General features: G+C 44.5%; 1 protein-coding gene across 3 annotated transcripts in view; it reads right to left on the bottom strand.

Annotated features, from left to right (window-relative positions):
• The window catches only part of LOC110493542 (patatin-like phospholipase domain-containing protein 6), a 36,446-nt gene extending 20,392 nt beyond the window's left edge, over window positions 1-16,054 (bottom strand). For all 3 annotated transcript variants that reach the window (XM_036949473.1, XM_036949472.1, XM_036949474.1), the window contains exons 1-16: window positions 15,951-16,054; window positions 10,700-10,797; window positions 9,199-9,252; window positions 8,950-9,037; window positions 5,935-6,017; window positions 5,729-5,820; window positions 5,437-5,577; window positions 5,015-5,174; window positions 4,476-4,556; window positions 3,403-3,531; window positions 3,222-3,302; window positions 2,670-2,877; window positions 2,240-2,340; window positions 1,061-1,240; window positions 445-522; window positions 77-282 (exon numbers count right to left, since the gene is read on the bottom strand). In XM_036949473.1, the coding sequence (XP_036805368.1) occupies window positions 77-282; window positions 445-522; window positions 1,061-1,240; window positions 2,240-2,340; window positions 2,670-2,877; window positions 3,222-3,302; window positions 3,403-3,531; window positions 4,476-4,556; window positions 5,015-5,174; window positions 5,437-5,577; window positions 5,729-5,820; window positions 5,935-6,017; window positions 8,950-9,037; window positions 9,199-9,252; window positions 10,700-10,756 (1,739 nt within the window). In that variant the 5' untranslated portion in view covers window positions 10,757-10,797; window positions 15,951-16,054. The remainder of the gene's footprint in view (window positions 1-76; window positions 283-444; window positions 523-1,060; window positions 1,241-2,239; window positions 2,341-2,669; window positions 2,878-3,221; window positions 3,303-3,402; window positions 3,532-4,475; window positions 4,557-5,014; window positions 5,175-5,436; window positions 5,578-5,728; window positions 5,821-5,934; window positions 6,018-8,949; window positions 9,038-9,198; window positions 9,253-10,699; window positions 10,798-15,950) is intronic.
• Between the last annotated feature and the right edge of the window lie 5,731 nt (window positions 16,055-21,785).

Raw genomic sequence — 21,785 nt, 5'->3', positions numbered from 1 at the left:
GGTTAAATCAAAAACAGGAAGTGCCTGCGGCCCCCCCCCCCCCTAGTCTCTAGTCTGGTCTCTACTAGACACCCACTCGTAGAAGTCAGACTTGGAGATCTTGAGGAAGGTGCAGTCTCTGTTGGCCTTGATGGTGAAGATGAGGGGCTCTCCAGTCAACACGGCCAGCTGGCCCACCATCTCACCCGGCTGGGTGACAAACAGGCACACCGCATCCTGCTTGTCGATCATCCGCTGGTACACGTGGAGACAGCCGGACAGGATAAAGTGGAGACTCACATCCTGAGAGGAGAAGAGGGAGTTCAGATTTCACATCTCATCATGTTTTGGTGTGTTTAGAGGGGTTGAAGAGAGGGGAGGAGAATAGAGGGGGAAGGAGCTGGGGAGGAGAGAATAAAGTGCATGAGAAGACATCTTCCCTCTCTCCAAGCCTCAGTAAAGTACCTGGTCTCCTTGTCTAGCCAGCACGGTTCCTGCCTTGGCATGGTGCAGAGTCACTCTCCCATTCAGCAGAGCGGGGTCCTGGCAGAAGAAGGAAAAAGAACAGAACGAGAGAAAGAAAGAGTGAGACAGCATTTGAGGGAGGGAATGAGGAAACACTCTTGGTGGTAAAACAACATCTGGATTCCCTTTTTTCTCTCCTGGGCTGCAAATCAAGAGGGTTGGCAAATATACGGAAGGAGACAGAACTTTCAATATTGTACATTTCAGATGCTCGGTGCCAACCATAACAGTAGATTGTGAAATGGAACTGTAAGAAGCTTAGATAAAAGGAGTCAGAGGGAGAAAGTGCTGGGTGATGTCCAGTAAGGAGACATGTTTTCAAATGGGGAGGTACTACTTGAACTTGTCCAATAAGAACACTTTTAGGTTTTGCGTTTCAAAATGCCTCGTCTAGACATGGTACATTATCCCACAGGACAAAGTAACTTGGTGACAGTTTAACGCAATAAATCGGATAAATACCACATGATTACATTGATACTAGAGTCATGGTTGCATAGATAGCAACCATCGACTGACCATGTGCTAAGGTTACTAAGTAGTAGTTAGTACTAACCTCTATCCTCATGAGTTTGAGGAGCTCCTTCAGGGCCTCCTCGAACAGGGCAGGGCTGGGGCGACCAGGGACGGGTCCTGGTCCTGGTGAGAACTGGTTGTCCGGACCCCCCTCCTCCTCGGGGTACAGGTACACCCCCGATGGCACCTCGTCTACGGTCACCCTCCTCTCCCGCTGGTCCTGGGAAAGAAACAGAAAACATAGAGGGACATGAATGTCAATTACTGTACCCTGTGCCTGGTCTACTTGGAAGTGCAGATCTGTGTCGTACAAAGACAAGAGTTAGTGGTCTACGTTGAAGTGCAGATCTGTGTCGTACAAAGACAAGAGTTAGTGGTCTACTTGGAAGTGCAGATCTGTGTCGTACAAAGATAAGAGTTAGTGGTCTACGTTGAAGTGCAGATCTGTGTCGTACAAAGACAAGAGTTAGTGGTCTACGTTGAAGTGCAGATCTGTGTCGTACAAAGACAAGAGTTAGTGGTCTACGTTGAAGTGCAGATCTGTGTCGTACAAAGACAAGAGTTAGTGGTCTACGTTGAAGTGCAGATCTGTGTCGTACAAAGACAAGAGTTAGTGGTCTACGTTGAAGTGCAGATCTGTGTCGTACAAAGACAAGAGTTAGTGGTCTACGTTGAAGTGCAGATCTGTGTCGTACAAAGACAAGAGTTAGTGGTCTACGTTGAAGTGCAGATCTGTGTCGTACAAAGACAAGAGTTAGTGGTCTACGTTGAAGTGCAGATCTGTGTCGTACAAAGACAAGAGTTAGTGGTCTACGTTGAAGTGCAGATCTGTGTCGTACAAAGATAAGAGTTAGTGGTCTACGTTGAAGTGCAGATCTGTGTCGTACAAAGACAAGAGTTAGTGGTCTACGTTGAAGTGCAGATCTGTGTCGTACAAAGACAAGAGTTAGTGGTCTACGTTGAAGTGCAGATCTGTGTCGTACAAAGACAAGAGTTAGTGGTCTACGTTGAAGTGCAGATCTGTGTCGTACAAAGACAAGAGTTAGTGGTCTACGTTGAAGTGCAGATCTGTGTCGTACAAAGATAAGAGTTAGTGGTCTACGTTGAAGTGCAAATGTGCATTTTCGATTTGATTTCAAATGTAAATACATGTTCTATACACATGTGACTAATATCCAACTTTGTGTGTGTGTGAGCGCATGCATTCGTGTATGCTAACCCGTGTATAGGTGGGTGGCGTGTTGCCGTCCTCAGCGGAAACTGAGATCCGTCCTCTCTCGTAGGCCATGTCGAAATCCGACCGCAGATTCTTCTGCATGCCTGTGTGTAGACACCACACACACACACACACACACACACACACACACACACAACAGAAATCATGTTGACACAAACACGTGTAAATGCCACAGTCAACAGTCTTGAGAAGCAACAGAGCTAAGTTACATACTAGGAACATAAAGTGCACTAATGTCAAATTAGGTCCCTAACATGCAGTAAAAACTGGACTCAAGCCACAGAGCTAAAGTTACATACTAAGAATGTCGATGCTACCATACAGACAGAGAGAAAAGAACGGAAGAGGACAGAGAGAAAAGAACGGAAGAGGACAGAGAGGGATCGAGAGACCGACAGAAAGAGTTAGTCACCAGCGATGTCTACAGGCATGGAGATGGTCCTGCTGAGGGTTGGTGGGACTGTGGCTCCATCCTTCCCAGGATCTGATGCGTCCTTCACAGCGGCCTCGCGGTCCTCCGCGGGCACGGTCAGGCTCCCGAAACGCTTGCCGTGGCGCTGGGGGCTGGTGCGGGGCACGGGGTGGGGGGACAGGGGCAGCAGGCGCAGGAGCTGCATCTCCTATAGGGACGGGAGGACAGGGGCATGGGGGGGGGGGAAAGAGAGAGCGAGAGAGAGAGGTTAGGATCAATGAAGGCAGGCTAGTGTTGAATTAGCATCATTATAATTACCAGGTCAGCATTGAAAAGTGACTAGCGGTAGCGTCAGCGTTGAATGACTCAATCGTAATGAAAACAGCATGTCTGATGTAGCTTCAGCTAACGAAGTAGCATTCCTGGTAGATGAAGTAACAAACAGAATGTCCATGTGTGGGTGTGTGTTGTTTGAGGATCTGGGTGGTATAATGAACCGTGGCGCTGTGTGTGTGTGTGTGTGTGTGTGTGTGTAAGGGGAGCTTGACTCACGTGGCTAAAGAGCTCGTTGGTGAGCCCTAGGTAGTTGTGCAGCGCCAGAACGGTTACTCTTTGGAGACGAACCATGATGATCTGCATGAGAAGACAGAGGGAGGAAAAGGTCACGTGAACACCAAGAGAAAACGCATATCCACACCTAGTGACAAACACACACACACACACTACAGCTTACCTGGACAACCCGCACCAGGCTCTCAGGGTACTTCTCGAAGATGGAGAGGAAGGCCTCGACAGGTAGACGCAGTACGGTGGACACCTCAGCCGCCCGCGCCGACACCGTCCTGTACGGCTTCTGGTGTCCCTGAAACACACACACACACACTCTTAGAATATACTGTACTAACTCAATATTGGTGACTTTACAGACATTTTGGAGACTTGAGACATTTTACAAGTTCCTGTTTTCAGCAGTAAAGGGAGGGGAAGTTTGTGTTGGGAGTGGTTTTTACATGCTAGCTAGGTGTACCTGAAACAAACACAATGACAAGGCTCTTTCATCACTCTCCTATTTATTTAACTAGGCAAGTCAGTTAAGAACACATTTTTATTTTATAATGACGGCCTACTTGGCCTACTACTGCGATGCAATTTCTTAGACCGCAGCGCCACTTCGGGAGGCCATATAGCAGTCAATGAAAAATGAAAGCAGCCGTTTTGCTGCAGTGACTTGGGTGAAGCCTTTTTAAAATGTCCCTGTGACCCACGCACTAACAAAGAACTGAACTACTTAACAAAATGTTTATAGTCTCAAACCAAGAAGAGGGAACTAGCAGAACACACTAGCAGAAACCATTGCTTTAGAGACATTTTCCATTTCCTTTTCTCAGCCGTAAAGCAAGGGCTCATGGATGTTTGTGTCAGTGAGTTCCCAGGACTAAATATAGGGGTTACATTCTAGCTACCAACTCCTCGACTGTAAAGGATCATGTGTTTAATGGCTCATTGTATACTTATTGGAAGTGTAAAAAATCCCACCAAAAGTCAAAGCTGATTTAAGCCACACATAGTGCTTCATGATATAACATTAAATTGCGAAATCATCATGATTTTGATAGGATTCAACTTAGCCTCCAAAGCTGAGGCTATGATTCAACACTAGATTGCCCTGACTTGTTCCTTGACTAAGTTCAAATGTCTGACTGAAACGTGAAAGGGAAAGACAAAGGGGTGACTCGAACAAGAAACGACACGCGTATGGTGATTTAGGGAGTGTGGAATGCGGGACAGGAAGTGGGCGTGTCTTACGGTGATGACGTCCAGGATGCTGAGGAGGCTGTGGACACTGTCTCCGGGGTACACCTCCTTCACCACACCGTCCTTGCCGTCCTAAAAACACACAGGGGTAAAACAGAGTATGTCATAACAAATTAACATAGACAAAAGACACGTACATTTTTGTGTTAAAAAAAATAAAAAGCACAGAAAAACACAGGCAAACAGTACAATTATCTTGAAAACATTATGTTCATGTTAAGTCATTCCAATCTTTGCCCAAATGCAAGTTTATCGTGGTCATAACTTTCTAAATTCCAAGAACATTCCATTTGAGCCTTTTCCTCCACATTGGGATAATCTGAATCAATAAATAATGATTAGCACCTATTAGTTTATGTCCTACTAGAGAGTAAATTGTTAGAGAACTGTAAGCCCCTTATAAAGTCCCTATTTATTTGTTAGCATGGGTGGAGGCTCAATTGCACAGAAGGCAAAAAACAAACAAGAAAATGTAAATGTCTGCCCCCTCCCACACACACACACACACACAGAGAGACGCTCTCTCTCACCATTCCAGTAAGGCACAGTTCTAGTTTTCCATCCTGCACCACGTAGATGCTGCTGTCAGGCTGGCCCGGTCTGAAGACATACTCTCCCTGTTGAAACTGCAGGAACACCATGTGTTTACACAGCTCCAGGAACAGAGGCTTCTCAAAGTGGCCCAGCACACTGCAGGGGGGGGGTAGAGATGGAGAGATTACTACACACACACACACACACACACACACACACACACACACACATCACCTTGCATCATAAATAACTACTCAATTTTATTTGTAGATCAGTCTGTCACAATTTACCCATGATACATGGCGGTTTAGATACTTTCAAACACACGTCTCCTCCATATAGATAAGGACTCCACAACATCCTAACACACACAGAGTACACTCTACACACACAGAAACTCGGAGAAGTCCCTACGTACCGGACGTTCTTGAGCATGTAGAGCACCTCGGAGGGCAGGTGGGAGTTGGCCACGTCAAACTCTGTAAGGTCCGCCTCCAGCACTGAGGGAGGAGGCTCCTTAGCTACCAGGGTGGGCACCTCCTTCTTAAAACGCAGAATCCTGGAGGAAGGAGAGGGGGAGGGATGGAGAGAAGGATGGGAAAGCGGGAGGATAAATGTATAACAGACTATTGTTCTCTACTCTGTAGTCACCAAGTAAGTTAGCGTCATGGATATCAGTAGAGTAGACAGGGTAAACCGTGTTCACACACTTTTTGGCAATGTTGAGCATTTTCTGCTTCTTTTTGAGTCGTGGGCGCGAGGAGGAGGCTGTGCCCACCAGGGAAGAGGTGGACTGGGACACCTGTGAGAGCAAGAGGTCAAAGGGCAACTATGGCAAAAATACGCATTGTCGAACAAAAGGGTACCATTTTACTTTGCTAGAACCCCCAAAACGCATCCCACCACTGCCACTAACCTTGCGCATGATCTTTCGCCCATAGAACATGACCTTGTCCCTCTTGCGGAATCGATACTTGGGGGCCTCCTGGGCTTGCAGGTCTGTGTGAAGTTAAAACATACATATAGATACTAGAGCACGGACACAAACAGTAAGTCAATGTGAGTAAGATAAAGTACCCGTATGAACATTTTAAGACGCTATACAATGCTATAATGTAAGCTAAAACCATATATTCACTAGCAAAACTGAAATTAACACAAAAAAAAATATATATATATATAAAGTTATTGGGCTGACCCCATTTAGTTGACTGGACGATTGTTTGGTCAACAGGCTGTTGGTCGACCAAGATTTTTTTAGTCGAGCAGTTGCAAATGGATTTTAAAAAATTCCATGGCACACGAGACACCGGTCTGATTGGCGCCTGTCTCAGTGGACTAATCCAATGAGGAGGCAGAGGGGATGCCACGGTCCAAGATGAAAGGGGGTGTGGCTAAAATTACATGTCTCTCCCCAGAATGGGCTCTTTCCCACCATTTCGTATACATTCATTGTTTCATAAATTAATTGTGTGAATTCTTTGCCCTCTGATTTTAAGTGTCTATCAATTCCACATTACAGACATCACCAGTAGTAACCAACATTTACCGTTAACTCCCAATCTACAATGTCTGTTTGTTTATGGTAATTTCTGTTAAAATATTATTATGTCTACAGTCGTTTACCGTTCTCATTGTCGGAGTGGACACGTTGTTTGCAGTAATCACAGCCTATGCTACACTTGTGAGAAAAAAGTTGGTTGATTTCATTCCATTTACAAATTGTCAATTTATTAATTGTCTTTTGTTTGGAACACACCTGTCAATGTTGAGTAAGGACGTGCACCTGATTACGCATATAGAAGTAGGCCTAGGCTCCCTGGCCTGCGCGCTAATGGTGGCCTATAAAATGTGCCCATTTGGAGATGTCTGATAGTATTTCTGATTGTCTTAACTCACTAAGCCGTTTTGCTTCTCAAAGAAACGCTTTCTTCACCTCAAAGAGAACGTTAACAAAAGTGTGAGAATGACAATAGTTTGTCAATGCATTTGAAATATATTTCCAGCTCTCTCCCTTTCAATAACCACTCAGCATGAAAGGGAAACATCTAATGCTCTGATCCAGTGGAAATGTCATAAAATACCTGGATTAATTCTTATCCCTTGCACAAATAGCCTACAGCTGTGTCTGTCTCGAGATCACTGGAGCAGGAAACTGAGGGCCCAGAGTATTTTATACAATGTTACAAGTTTGCTAGCAGGAGCTTCTGCAGGACACAGTTGATAAATTGTTTCAAGTTCATTGCAGACAGGCCATGCATTGCCAAAGTAATTGATAGGATACTTATATTTAAAATCAGGATATTTTCTACCTGCAGGCTGCAATGTTTTTATTTGCTGGCTTTATGTAGGCAATTTGTACATAAATGGCAATAGTTGCTTTTAGATTTGTATCATGTTCATTTAGATTTCGATATAATTTAGATTAACCACATGACAATGACTTTGAGATACAAAGATTATTATCAATTAAATTAAACTGTTTCACGAAAATGTGCATACGAAAATCATGACTGCCACGCAGATCGGTAGAAATGTTAAGATTGGTACTCCAAATGTTAAAGGTTGCCGACCCCTGGTGTTGCCTTATTAACGGCAACTTCGGGAGCTTAACGGCAGAATCTGCGAAGGTGAGCAGGAGGGTCAGGAAATGATTTAGGCTATCTTGATCCCTGGCTTCCTCTAGGGTCATGTATCTTAATTATTTAAACCAAACAGTGTGCTTAAAGCATCAGACAAGCTCAGTACATATAGTTGATTTTATTCAAACCTAGTGTATAGATACTTTTAGTCATGAAGGGTGTGTATGTGTGGACACCTGCTCATCAAACATCTCATTCCAAAATCATGGGCATTAATATGGAGTTGGTCCCCCCGTTGCTGCTATAACAGCCTCCACTCTTCTGGGAAGGTTTTCCACCAGATGTTGGAACATTGCTGCCGGGTCTTGCTTCCATTCAGCCAGAAGAGAATTAGTGAGGTCGGGCACTGATGTTGGGCGATTAGGCATGGCTCGCAGTCGGTGTTCCAATTCATCCCAAAGGTGTTTGATGGGGTTGACGTCAGGGCTCTGTGCAGCCCATTCAAGTTCTTCCACACCTGGTATCCGCCAAACAGATTAGTCCGTCAGATTGCCAGATGGTGAAGCGTGATTCATCCCTCCAGAGAACGCGTTTCCACTGCTCCAGAGTCCAATGGAGGTGAGCTTTACACCACTCCGGCCGAGGCTTGGCATTGTGCATGGTGATCTTAGGCTTTTCTGCAGTTTCTCGACCATGGAAACACATTTCATGAAGCTCCCGACGAACAGTTCTTGTGCTGACGTTGCTTCCAGAGGCAGTTTGGAACTCAGTAGTGAGTGTTGCAACCGAGGACAGACAATTTTTATGCGCTACGCTCCTCAACACTTGGCAGTCCCGTTCTATGAGCTTGTGAGGCCTACCACTTTGCCGCTGAGCTGTTGTTGCTCCTAGACGTTTCCACTTTACAATAACTGCACTTACAGTTGACCGCGGCAGCTCTAGCAGGGTACAAATTTGATGAACTAACTTGTTGGAAAGGTGGAATCCTATGATAGTGCCACATTGAAAGTAACGGAGCTCTTCCGTACAGGACAATCTACTACCAATGTTTGTCTATGGACAGTACATGGCTGTGTGCTCGATTTTATACACCTGTCAGCAATGGGTGTGGCTGAAATAGCTGAATGTACTAATTTGATGGGGTGTCCACATACTTTTGGCCATATAGTGTTTATGGACAAAGACACAATCGACGACTTTCGGTCAACCGAATTCTTCGGGGGTCGGGGACAGCACCCCAAAGTTCTTAGGTGTAAGTGAAGGGCAATCGCTAGAGTACCTGAAGCTAGCATTTATTTCATTTAATAATTAACGGAGAAAACACATTGGAGAGAGAATGTGACACGTACTTCTGAGCTGGATCCTCCGCAGCATGAAGAAGATGAGGATGGCGATGAGGATTATGGCGATGCCCGCACCAATCACCATCCCCATCATCTAGAGAGAGAGACGCACATGGACAGAGAGAGACGGACAGAGGGAGAGAGATGTAGAGAGAGGCGGACAGAGGGAGAGGTGTGCAGCCGCTGAGTAAAGCATAATTAGAACGACTTAATGGAATGAAACACTGCACACCAGACCACAACATACGAACAAACCATGCTCGTCTGTAGCTCTTCCTCCACAAACGCCTTGATGTTATTAAACCCTTCCTGTTGGTAGACAAAAAAAGAGAAGTGAACAACCGTGTAAAATAGCCTATATACTATGTAGACAGGGAACTTATTCCAGAGCTGGGAAAGTTCTGTTACGGAGTTAAATTACTGACGTGTAAAGGAATCCAGGCTTTGGGATTTGCCATGCCCAGGGAAAGGAATGGCAGAGGAGAAGGAGGAATGATGAAGTAAAAATGTTTCATCTGGGTTGAATCAGGTCTGACGATTCCCAGAGGGGCTTTTAAACACATCCAGTCACCCAATGTGTTTAGTTTGGCCTAACTATTTATCCTCAACATCCTCTTTTGTCAGCACCCCAACCCACTTGTTCGTTCCGCCTTCCCTTCTTTACCCAGCTTAACTCAAATAGCTCCATATAAATATATGGGACAACATAACTCCCAAACAATACCTTTGATGATGATCATTATTATTATACAGTAAGCCTAATTGCCTTCTGTCAATATTGGTTTAGTTGCCTTGCACCCATGTCAGCCTGGCTCTGAGACCAATAATAGGAAAAGTGACTGCTACTTCTTCACTCTGCTGCACCAGACAATAACACAGATCTAAATTGAGACATGATGCAATCTAATTTGGCTGTGATCAGCTGGCTGTAGCCTGCATGCGAACAAGAAACAGAGCAAATTAGAAAGATAAAAAGGGAATGAGGAAACTTGAGAGAGCATACAAGAGACTGCGAAGGAACGAGTGAGAGAGAGCCAAGAGAGATGTCTAACTCCTATGCCACACACAACCACACAGTTGGGGACCATAGCAGAGAAATTACAGTGAGAGTCTCTTGTCTTTTGAGGTCACTTTAACATCAAATCAATAGGACTCTTTTTTTCCAGAAGGATATCGTAGAACTTGAGTGATGTCCTGCCAAACGGACCTTCCCTGTTCTATTTCCTTCACTGATTAAGACTAGGCCCTATATGACTCATTGAAGGAGTGGAGATCCTAGCTCGGAGATAAGCTTATATACAGTGTTGCTGCAATAGAAAGTGTGTGTGTGTGTGTGTGTGTGTGAGAGAGAGAGAAGGGGATGGCTGAGTTGACCACTGGTCACATGGCCAATCAGATTGTGTATAACTATGGGGCAAGGCCAATGGGCTTTTAGTACTCTGGCTCTCAGCCAATCAGTGACTGAGCTGGAGGAGAAGGGCGGTCAGTGCTTATTGATCAGGAGAAGAGACGAAAGAGAAAAGGACTCAGCTGCAATTATTGATGAGAGGTTGGTTATGGTCTGAGAGATGGTGGATACTGTACATACTGCAGAAGACATTTCGGTTGAATTAATACAGTTGTGCAACTGACTAGGTATCCCCTCACACACTCTCTCTCTCTATGGAAGCGGTACTGTAGTAGTTGGTGAGGTCAATGGGGCCCGAGTAAGTGGTAGAGGACAGGATTGTGTGTGTGTGTGTGTGTGTGTTCTTACTTCCAGAGGGGCATCTGCATGTTCCTGGCCCTCTTGTTCCGAGGTGCTCTGTCCCATTCTAACCCCGCCTCTTCACCAGGCTGGTCCATCAATGGCCTCTAAGGAGACAAAACAGGAAGTTGGCTTTAGACATGCAGGCTACAGTTTACATCTCACACACAAGCAGTAAAGCAAATAGCTTTTTAGTAGCTTGGAAGAGAAACCTGGAGCAATGACTAACAAAATTATTCTAAATACTTTCTAGTATGCAATTATGACTCATTGCTCTTTGTAAAGGTTGTCCAGGTTTAGGGTTGCAAAATTCTGGTTACTTTCCTAAAAATGTCCAGGTTTTCCAGAAATCCCAGGTTGGAAAAGTCCCTGAATCAGGAGGCAACAAGCAGGAATTACAGAATACTCCTGGAAAACCTGGGAACTTTGGGAAAGTCACCTATCCAGGTTTCTCAGAGGTACTGCTGTTTATAGATACGTACTGTATATGTGTTTATGCATAAACAGCAGAGCCTCTCAGCCAATCCCCATCCGTTCCCCTCCCCCACTGAAACTGGCAACATGATCCTCTCCCAGTCCCAAACGGAGTTAGAGATAATAACAGTGCTCCAATGACACACAGGCAACATCCCAAAGGGCGTCCTGTTCCCTACACAGTGAACTACTTTTGAACTGAGCACTAATCAAAAGTAGTGCACCATATAGGTAATAGGGTGGCATTTGGGACACATGATCCAGAGAGACAGACAATCCTGCCGTGCCCAGTTGACATTGGACTACCCCCCCCCCCCCCCCGACCATCTCCCTGAGGGCTGGTCCTCTAAGAGGGTTTACCCCCCCAGCCCTATTTGGGTTAATACTCCTGGGATTTAGGCCTAGCCCTGACCAATGAAACTCCACCCACATCTGTTCCCTTCATCTCGCCTCTTTACTTTTCTTCCTCCCACTCCATCCAGTTATCACAGCAGACGTTCCAGACCCTCCACCATCTCCCCCTCTCTCCATCCCTCCCTCTCGCTCTCTTAACCCATTTGTTGACCCAAACAAATGCAAGTATACAATCCAAACAAAGTCTTTACAGGCTACACGCTGAGCAGACAAACAAGCAGCGAGCTTTGCATTCAAACCTCCATTGACTCCCACTGAAACTGAGCAAACATACCCTAGCTAGGCAAACAGAAAGATATTTAGCCATACAATCTAATGTGATATGGTTAAGGCCTACTACAGTGCATTGGGAAAGTTCAGTGCATTCCCTTCCACACATTTTGTTACGTTACAGTTTTATTCTAAAATAGATCACATTTTAAGAAATCCTCAATCTACACACAATTTTTTTAGAGAAACATTAAAAATTAAAAACAGAAATACCTTATTTACATAATTATTCAGACCCTTTGCAATGAAATTGAGCTCAGGTGCATCCTGTTTCCAGTGATCATCCTTGAGATGTTTCCACAACTTGATTGGAATCCACCTGTGGTAAATTCAATTGATTGGACATGATTTGGAAAGTCACAGACCTGTCTATATAAAAGGTCCCACAGATGACAGTGCATGCCAGAGCAAAAACCAAGCCATGAGGCCAAACTGAGCAATCAGGGGAGACGGGCCTTAGTCAGGGAGGTGACCAAGAACTTGATGGTCACTGACAGAGCTCCAGAGTTCCTCTATGGAGATGGGAGAACCTTCCAGAAGGACAACGATCTCTGCAGCACTCCACCAATCAGGCTTTTATGGTAAAGTATCCAGATGAAAGTCACTCCTCAGTAAATGGCACATGAAAGCCTGCTTGGAGTTTACCAAAAGGCAACTAAAGAACTCTCAGACCATGAGAAACAAGATTCTCTGGTCTGATGAAACCAAGATTGAACTTCTTGGCCTAAATGCCAAGCGTCACATCTGGAGGAAACCTGGCACCATTTCTATGGTGAAGCATGGTGGTGGCAGCATCATCATGCTTTGGGATGTTTTTCAACTGCAGGGACTGGGAGACTAGTCAGGATTGAGGAAAAGATTAAAAGAGCAAAGTACAGAGAGATCCTTGATGAAAACCTGCTCAGGACCTCAGACTGGGGTAAAGGTTCACCTTCAAACAGGACAACAACCTTAAGCACACAGCCAAGACAATGCGGGGGTGGCTTTGGGACAAGTCTCAATGTCCCAGTGAGTTACTCAGCCAGAAACCAGACTTGAATCCGATGTAACATCTCTGGAGAGACTTGGAAATAACTGTGCAGAAACGCTCCCCAACCAACCTGACAGGGCTTCAGAGGATCTGCAGAGAAAAATGGGAGAAACTCCCCAAATACAGGTGTGCCAAGCTTGTAGCTTCATACCCAAGAAGACTCATGGTTGTAATCGGTGCCAAAGCGGCTTCAACAAATTACAGAGTAAAGGGTCTGAATACTCATTTTTAAAAACCTGTTTTGCTTTGTCATTATGGGGTATTGTGTGTAGATGGATTTAAAAAAAAAAAAAAAAAAAATTCTCATCAATTTTAGAGTAAGGCTGTAACACAACAAAATGTGGAAAAAGTGAAGGGATCTGAATACTTTCCGAATGTACTGTATGTACGTTTTGAACTCCAGCTAAAGGGATAATCTATGACATCATGGTCTAGGAACCAGAGGCCATTTTATTTTTATTTTACCTTTATTTAACTAGGCAAAGCAGTTAAGAACAAATTCTTATTTTCAATGACGGCCTAGGAACACTGGGTTAACTGCCTTGTTCAGGGGCAGAACGACAGATTTTTACCTTGTCAGCTCGGGGATTAGATCTAGCAACCTTCCGGTTACTAGTCCAATGCTCTAACCACTAGGCTATCTGCCGCCCCCGAGAGCTGCATTGGATGAAATCAAATCCGAGAGAGTGGCTGACTGTCATATTGCATAGCCTGTCACAAACAGACCTGAAACAGGACGAGTAGCATCAAGGTCTATTCTCTCTCATCCTCCACCATTCATTTGTGTTTGACTCACTTAACCAACTGCTGAAGCAAAACTGTAAGTACCCAAACTACTGAATATCCCTATGTTTATGAATGCCCATTTTAATTAAATACCATGGTAAACTAGGCCTAGCCATGATTCCACCCAGCCAAGCAGTACTGTCTGGCTCTGGAAACATCACATGCTCTGCTGGTCTGTGCTGTATAGACAACAAGGAGGCCCAGGGTTAATCATATAGAATGGAAAACATACACGTTTCCATTGGCTCATCATGACATTTTCCCTGCCCCTCACTCACAGTTGCAGTGCTAGGCTTTGGTCGTGGACAGAATGTGCTCTCGAAGGATGAAATACAATCAATCAGGCAAACATAAAGTACTGCGTGTCCAATGATCCCAAGAGCGAGTGTCCGTGTCCCTTCACCTCAGTGAACATTAAGGGTTGTCAGTGTATATACACTATTGTGTAACACGTAGTAGGCCCATGCTAACTCTATTGCATTCATTGCGCTCTACTACTACAAGGCTAGCAGAATTATTACAGAGTAATAAGATCACTGTCAGTGAAAAGAGTAAATGTTACAAATCTCCTCTAGCAGAAGCAGACACTAGAACTGTCTCTCTCACACTCTCCGGTAACTCCTCCATATAGCTGGGTGGCTATTCCCATTGTCCTCATAAAAACAATGCTGCCAGTGTTGATGTCCCAAGGCCAGGCATGGACTAACTCCCTTTCCCTCTCTCGTCATTCCTCCTCCACTCACACCAGGAGCAAGAATAGCACAACCAAGCCCGTTTTATTTACGTACACTGCACATTCTGGGACAGGGATTAACACCACCAACAACAGCCTATAGCTATAGCATGTTGTTTCTACTGGGTCAGCCTGTCAGACCCTAGAGAACAGACAAAACGACTGTGGGGACAATGGACTGGAACATAGGCTAGGCCTACTAGATTGCTCAAATGAATTGGTCTTGCCCTTTTTGCGTGCTTCGTTTCAGATAACTATACAACAATACATGGCTTACTGATTTGGCTTGGACATGTTTTATTGCAGATAAGGATGGCATCGTTACTGTGGCATGGCAGTTGGGCAATGCAGCAACGATAGAAACTACATGAACTGTGACTTAGCCAACTTTCTGTGATGAGCAATAACTAGGGTCATAGAGAACAGAAACCTGCACACGCATAGTTCCCAACTTGACCGTTGCTCTCTAAAAAGTCTAGAAATTTGCATGAACCATATTACCGTTTTCAAATGTGTAGGTTAAAACTACTTTATAGCTCGTGTGACATGAATTAGTAGCTCATGAGTCGCGTGAACCGTAGCAGGACAGTGTGGCAATAGTAGGTCAGCTCGGGTGTCTATGTCAAAATAGTTGTTGCATAATTCGCAACCCTGGCGTGTGGTCTTGCATTACTAGTCCTCATTAATCACCTGGTCGGCCCTTTAGTAGCTATAAAGAGCCATTTGTAAACAGAGAAGTCGGGACAGGGCCTGTCCGATGAATTGATGGTGACAGAGAGGGTTGTCTTTCTCCACATCAAATCGATCGTGCCTCAACTCGTTCATTTGAATCTAATGTAGCCGCATTCTCGTTCGGACCTGCGCAAACCGTGGGTGTGTTTTTGCGCAGAGTACGGTAATGAAACTGGTGAAGTTATGTTAATTTCGTGTCTAGGCACTGATCTACCTTAGCAGTACTACAGGGCCAAACATGTTCTGGAAAGCCCATTAGAAACTTGAACTCAATTAAGTAATCTCATTATTTTGTAGCTAGTTAGCTAGGTACATAGCTAACAGTTACAATGTGTGCCTCTACACCACAATTCAGTAGCCTGGTTACAGTATAGCTAGCTAAGTTGACACGCTTTGAAACAGCAGGCAAGCATCATACACCTCGCAAACTATGGTCCCCTCTAGTTAGCAGTGGCATTAAATGACCGATAACGCCAACACAACAGCTAACGTTAGATCGTTGTTGACGATGAGACCAACCAGCCGTAGAAAAAAAATCTAATTTAATGTACAAATACAGTCGCTTTCGAATTTCACCAAGTCGGCCCGTGTAGAAAAGCCACCAGAATCTGGTTAATGCAAAGATGCTGTCTTTTGACCTCCGCAGGGACAGTGCTTATTGATTGACATGCTCGGCACAGCCCGCGCACTATCTGGACATTGGTGACACAATCTCTAACAAAGACTCATACATATGTCAATTTATGCAGCTAGACATACCTCCCACTAGCAATTACATGATATTTATTGACCTGTTAAGTGAAAACGATAACCGCCCTTACCTGAACTGCGTGTTTCTCGTCAATCTTTACAGTACTGTCAAATAACACCAATAGCGGAAATTATCTGTATCATAACTCCTCCTATTTTTATTCTACACGAGCCACAGGCCAATCAACAATCTGATATTGTGGATATCTAATCCAATCTGCATTCAGGGATGAAATGTCGCAACATAGCCCGCCTACCTTTAGATGAGAGAAGTAGCCAATCGAGCTGCAAGGTTGAGAAGGGGACGCTATAAATAGACCTGTGATTGGCGAGGTGTATATGACTGACGATTACACTAACCAGTAACAAGGGACAACAAATCAAAAATGTACTGTACAATGTTTATCATTCATGCATGATTTTAGTAAATTAATCTTGATAACTGAACACTCACGTTAGCTGCTAATAAAATATTTATGATGGATCCTTGAACCTAACTACAAACTAATGACAATACATCTCAATCAACTGGGTATGTAGCCCATGACATTGCCCACCTTCTACAGGTGCCATCATTATAATATTAAATTAACGTTTTGTGTCATTTTTAAAAATCAGAATCTTCAGACTACCAAGATGTATATTAGATCGAAAAGATAAGGCAACAATTTATCAAATATAATGATATTCCTCAGTGCTCATCAGTATTTAGTATTGAATGAGGGGTGATTGATTCAATCACTATTGTTATGGTTCTCCTCTTTTCTCTGTAAACCAAGTCACTCGGTCCTCACATGGTCTCTTCTATCATTGCTATGTGGATGACACTCAACTACTCTTCTCCTTCCCCCTTCTGATACCCAGGTGGCGACATGCATCTCTGTGTGCCTGGCAGACATCTCAGCTTGGATGTCGGCCCACCACCTCAAGCTCAACCTCGTCAAAACAGAGCTGCTCTTCCTCCCGGGAAAGGGTTGTCCGCTTCAAGACGTCTCCATCACGGTTGACAAATCCACAGTGTTCCCCTCCCAGAGTGCGAAGAACCTTGGCGTGACCCTGGACAACATCCTGTCGTTCTCTGCAAACATCAAAGCAGTGACTCGTTCCTGCAGTTTCATGCTCTACAACATCCATAGAGTACGACCTTTCCTCACACAGGAAGCGGCGCAGGTCCCAATCCAGGCACTTGTCATCTCCCATCTAGACTGCTGCAACTCTGCTTGGCTGAGCTCCCCGCTTGTGCCATCAAACCCCTGAAACTTATCCAGAATGGCGTAGTCCGCCTGGTGTTCCACCTAAGTTCTGCCATGTCGCCCCGCTCCTCCACATACTCCACTGGCTTCCAGTCAAAGCTCATATAATCTTCAAGGTCCTGATGCTTGCCGACGGAGCAGCAAGGGAAACTGCACCTCCTTTCCTTCAGGCTATGCTCAAACCCTACATCCTAAACCGAGCACTCCGTTCTGCCACCTCTGGTCTCTTGAACCTGCCACCTCTACAGGAGGGCAGCTCCCGCTCAGCCCATTCAAAGCTCTTCTGTCCTGGCACCCCAATGGTGGAACAAGCTTCCCTCTAAAGTCAGGACAGCAAAGTCCCTGCACATCTTTTGAAACTGTCTGAAACACCCCCCCCCCCCCCCCCCTCCCAAAATACTATATAAATACTAATAATACTTTGTTGAGGGTAAATTAACATTATACAATTGATGTGTTGTCTCACCCAGCTATCTTAAAATGAATGCACTAATTGTAAGTCACTCTGGATAAGAGGGTCTGCTAAAGGACTAAAATGTAATCCATACAGTAATTCAGCTAACGACAAACAACACTTAAATCATTCACAATACTCATTTCATACATTAGTGCAAATATGAAAAGTGTGCCGTGAGCCGAGGTAACTAAACTCAGCAAAAGAAGAAATGTCATCTCGCTGTCAACTGCATTCATGTTCAGAAAACTTAACATGTGTAAATATTTGTGTGAACATAACAAGATTAAACAATTGAGACATAAACTGAACAAGTTCCACAGAAATGGAATAATGTGTCTCTGAACAAAGGGGGGGGGGGGGGGGGGGGGGGTCAAAAGTAACAGTCAGCATCTTGTGTGTCTACCAGCTGCATTAAGTACTGCAGTGCATCTCCTCCTCATGGACTACACCAGAGTTGAAAGTTCTTGCTGTGAGATGTTACCCCACTCTTCCACCAAGGCACCTGCAAGTTCCCGGACATTTCTGAGGGGAATGGCCCTAGCCCTCACCCTCCGATCCAACAGGTCCCAGACGTGCTCAATGGGATTGAGATCCGGGCTCTTGGCTGGCCATGGTAGAACACTGACATTCCTGTCTTGCAGGAAATCACGCACAGAACGAGCAGAATGGCTGGTGGCATTGTCATGCTGGAGGGTCATGTCAGGATGAGCCTGCAGGAAGGGTACCACATGAGGGAGGAGGATGTCTTCCCTGTAACGCAAAGCGTTGAGATTGCCTGCAATGACAACAAGCTCAGTCCGATGATGCTGTGACACACCACCGCAGACCATGACGGACCCTGCACCTCCAAAACGATCCCGCTCCAGAGTACAGGCCTTGGTGTAACGCTCATTCCTTCGATGATAAACGTGAATCCGACCATGAGACAAAACCACGACTTGTCAGAGGAGAGCACTTTTTGCCAGTCCTGTCGGGTCAAGCGACAGTGGGTTTGTGTCCATACGCGACGTTGTTGCCGGTGATGTCTGGTGAGGACCTGCCTTACAACAGGCCTACAAGCCCTCAGTCCAGCCTCTCTCAGCCTATTACGGACAGTCTGAGCACTGATGGAGGGATTGTGCGTTCCTGGTATCTCAGGCAGTTGTTGCCATCTTGTACCTGTCCCGCAAGTGTGATGTTTGGATGTACCAATCCTGTGCAGGTGTTGTTACACGTGGTCTGCCACTGCTAGGGCAATCAGCTGTTCGTCCTGTCTCCCTGTCTTAGGCTTCTCACAGTACGGACATTGCAATTTCTTGCCCTGGTCACCTGTAGTCCACATGCCTCCTTGCAGCATGCCTAAGGCATGTTCACGCAGATGAGCATGGACCCTGGGCATCTTTCTTTTGGTGTTTTTCAGAGTCAGTAGAAAGGTCTCTTTAGTGTCCTAAGTTTTCAGAACTGTGACCTTAATTGCCTACCGTCTGTAAGCTGTTAGTGTCTGAACGACCGTTCCACAGGTGCATGTTCATTCATTTATGGTTAAATTTATGGTTCATTGAACAATCATGGGAAACCGTGTTTAAAACCCTTTACAATGAAGATCTGTGAAGTTATTTTGATTTTTTTACAAACTATATTTGAAAGACAGGGTCCTGAAAAAGGCACATTTATTTTTTTGCTGAGTTTAGGTATGTGAGTCTAGGTGCCACATTCAACCTGCAGCCAAATACATACATATACTGCCACCCAGTGGTAAAAACTTGTCAGTACACAATAGCGTTTATTATCTGGGACATTCTACCTGGAACATATCTTTTACATGTGTATCGCATTAGTGGAAACTCACACTGTTCTGAAAGCAGGCTGCCGGTTTTGACAAGCAGAAGTGACATTTCGTAACAGGTTAGGTAGTATTACACAGCAGGTTAGGATAATTAACGTGGCAGGTTAGGAGAGGGTTTCTAAAAATCGGTCCTGCCCCCCCCCCCCCCCCCCCCACCCCCCACTTCTCCAGCTGAGAAGACAGGGAGAGGGAGAACAGTGAGGACAGTATGTACTCTCACTCCAGTTTGCAGCGCGTGTGTGTGTGTCAGAGAGAGTGAGAGTGAGTCTTCTACTCTATGCATGTATTGGATGGTCACCTGTGTTGAATAATGTAAGATGTGGGCCTTGGATGCCTCCAAGTAGGCAACTGAATTTGTATTCTGGGGGGATAGGAAGATAACATTACCTCAGAGCAAAATGCCCAGACAGACACACATTTCAGAGATGAACAGAGTGAAATAAAGTCAAATACGCCTAACATTTAGGGCTATGCGTTTTTCCTGACCATGCACTGCCCATCGAGACAGAGGACTTTAGTGCTCAAAATCCTGTTTTAGCCTGGGCAGCACCATTGAGGACTTTCAACATTTTGAAGTGGTTAACTGGGTGGAACATCCTATGGGTTAAGGAAGGCTCGTATAATTCCATCTGGGTCATCAAGAGGAATCAGCCCATGAATTATACTCATTAGCAAACATGAGTATACATCGCCAACCCCTTGGCTTTATATCTGTTCAAACAACACATCCAGGTGGCAGTGTGCAACCATTCAGTTTGTTTACCAACTCATAGTGGAGGTAGAAGATCATGGAGATGGCCTCAATGGCGTTGACTGTGTGCTCACAGCCATAATGGAACAGATACACGAGTCCATTGCCCCATTGGTCCAATATTGCTATTAAATAAAATATTGCTATTAGATCATGTATAAAGTGTACAATTGCGGGAGTTGATATTCTTTGTCTAATATTGTATTTGAAAGTATTTGGTAAATGAGTGCCACTGACTTGGCAGAGATGGCATCGCTACGCATCTTCAAATCAAATCAAATATTATTTGTCACATGCTCCAAATACAACAGTGAAATGCTCACTTGCAAGCCCTTACCCAACAATGCAGTTTTAAGAAAATACAAACAAAAAGTAAGAGATAAGAATAACAAATAATTAAAGCGCCGCAGTAAATAACAATAGCGGGGCTATATACAAGGGGTATCCGTACAGAGTCAGTGTGTCAATGTGCGGGGGCACCGGTGTTGAGGTAATTATATACATGTAGGTAGAGTTATATTAAGTGGCTATGCATAGATAATAACAACGAGTAGCAGCAAAGGAGGGTAAATCCATTTGACTTTTTGCCCGCACACCTTTTGATTTGAACGAGACCTTCCACACACATTTTCCCATTCATGTATTTTACCATTTTAAAACACAATACAACCACACGTGTAGATACAGTACCATGCCATTAAAGTCACTGAGGATTGACACAAAACGTTTAAACGTATTTCCATTGTGGTCCTCATGAAAATACATGAAAACAAAATATACACAACATTATAACATGGAAACAAAATACGTCTCATAAATAGGGACGAAACCGTAAAAGGAATGAAATAGATGACCATGTAACGTTCATTGAAAACAATTATACTTTATTTAAGCCTGTAGAGTTTTAAAGCATTTTGCCCATAAACCATTTCTTAAGGTGTATCTTGGGGACTTTTAACGTAGGAATTGATATTATATGGTACACCATTCCATTCCTCTGCACCAGTGTTAAGGAAATGGCTTTTTCCAGACATACTCCTATAGCGCAGCGGTCTGATATTGGCAACATTGGCTTTGATGTGATGGCTATGAGAGTCAAATCAATTGAAATTGTATTTGTCACATGCGCCGAATACAACAGGTGAAATGCTTACTCATCACCCCTTAACCAACAATGCAGTTTTAAGAAACATATGTGTTAAGTAAAAATCTAAATAACAAATAATTAAAGAGCAGCTGTAAAATAACAGTAGAGAGGCTATCTACAGGGGGTACCGGTATGTACTGGGGGCACATGTTAGTCGAGGTAATTGAGGTAATATGTACATGTAGGTAGAGTTAAAGTGACTATGCATAGATAATAAACAGAGAGTAGCAGCAGCGTAAAGGGGGGAGGGCAATGAAAATAGTCCGGGTAGTCATTTTATTAGCTGTTCAGGAGTCTTATATAAGAAGCTATTTGGACCTAGACTTGGCGCTCCGGTACCGCTTGCCGTGCGGTAGCAGAGAGAAGTCTATGACTAGGGTGGCTGGATGATTTGTCAATTTTTAGGGCCTTCCTTTTCCTCCGACACACTGCCTGGTATAGAGGTCATCTAATGAAATTAAAATAACCAGACA

The sequence above is a fragment of the Oncorhynchus mykiss genome, chromosome 17 (genome assembly GCF_013265735.2).
Source record: "Oncorhynchus mykiss isolate Arlee chromosome 17, USDA_OmykA_1.1, whole genome shotgun sequence".
In the NCBI taxonomy this organism is placed as follows: Eukaryota; Metazoa; Chordata; class Actinopteri; order Salmoniformes; family Salmonidae; genus Oncorhynchus; species Oncorhynchus mykiss.
The sequence above is the reverse complement of the archived record's forward strand: the minus strand, read 5'-3'. Positions and strand labels throughout refer to the sequence as shown.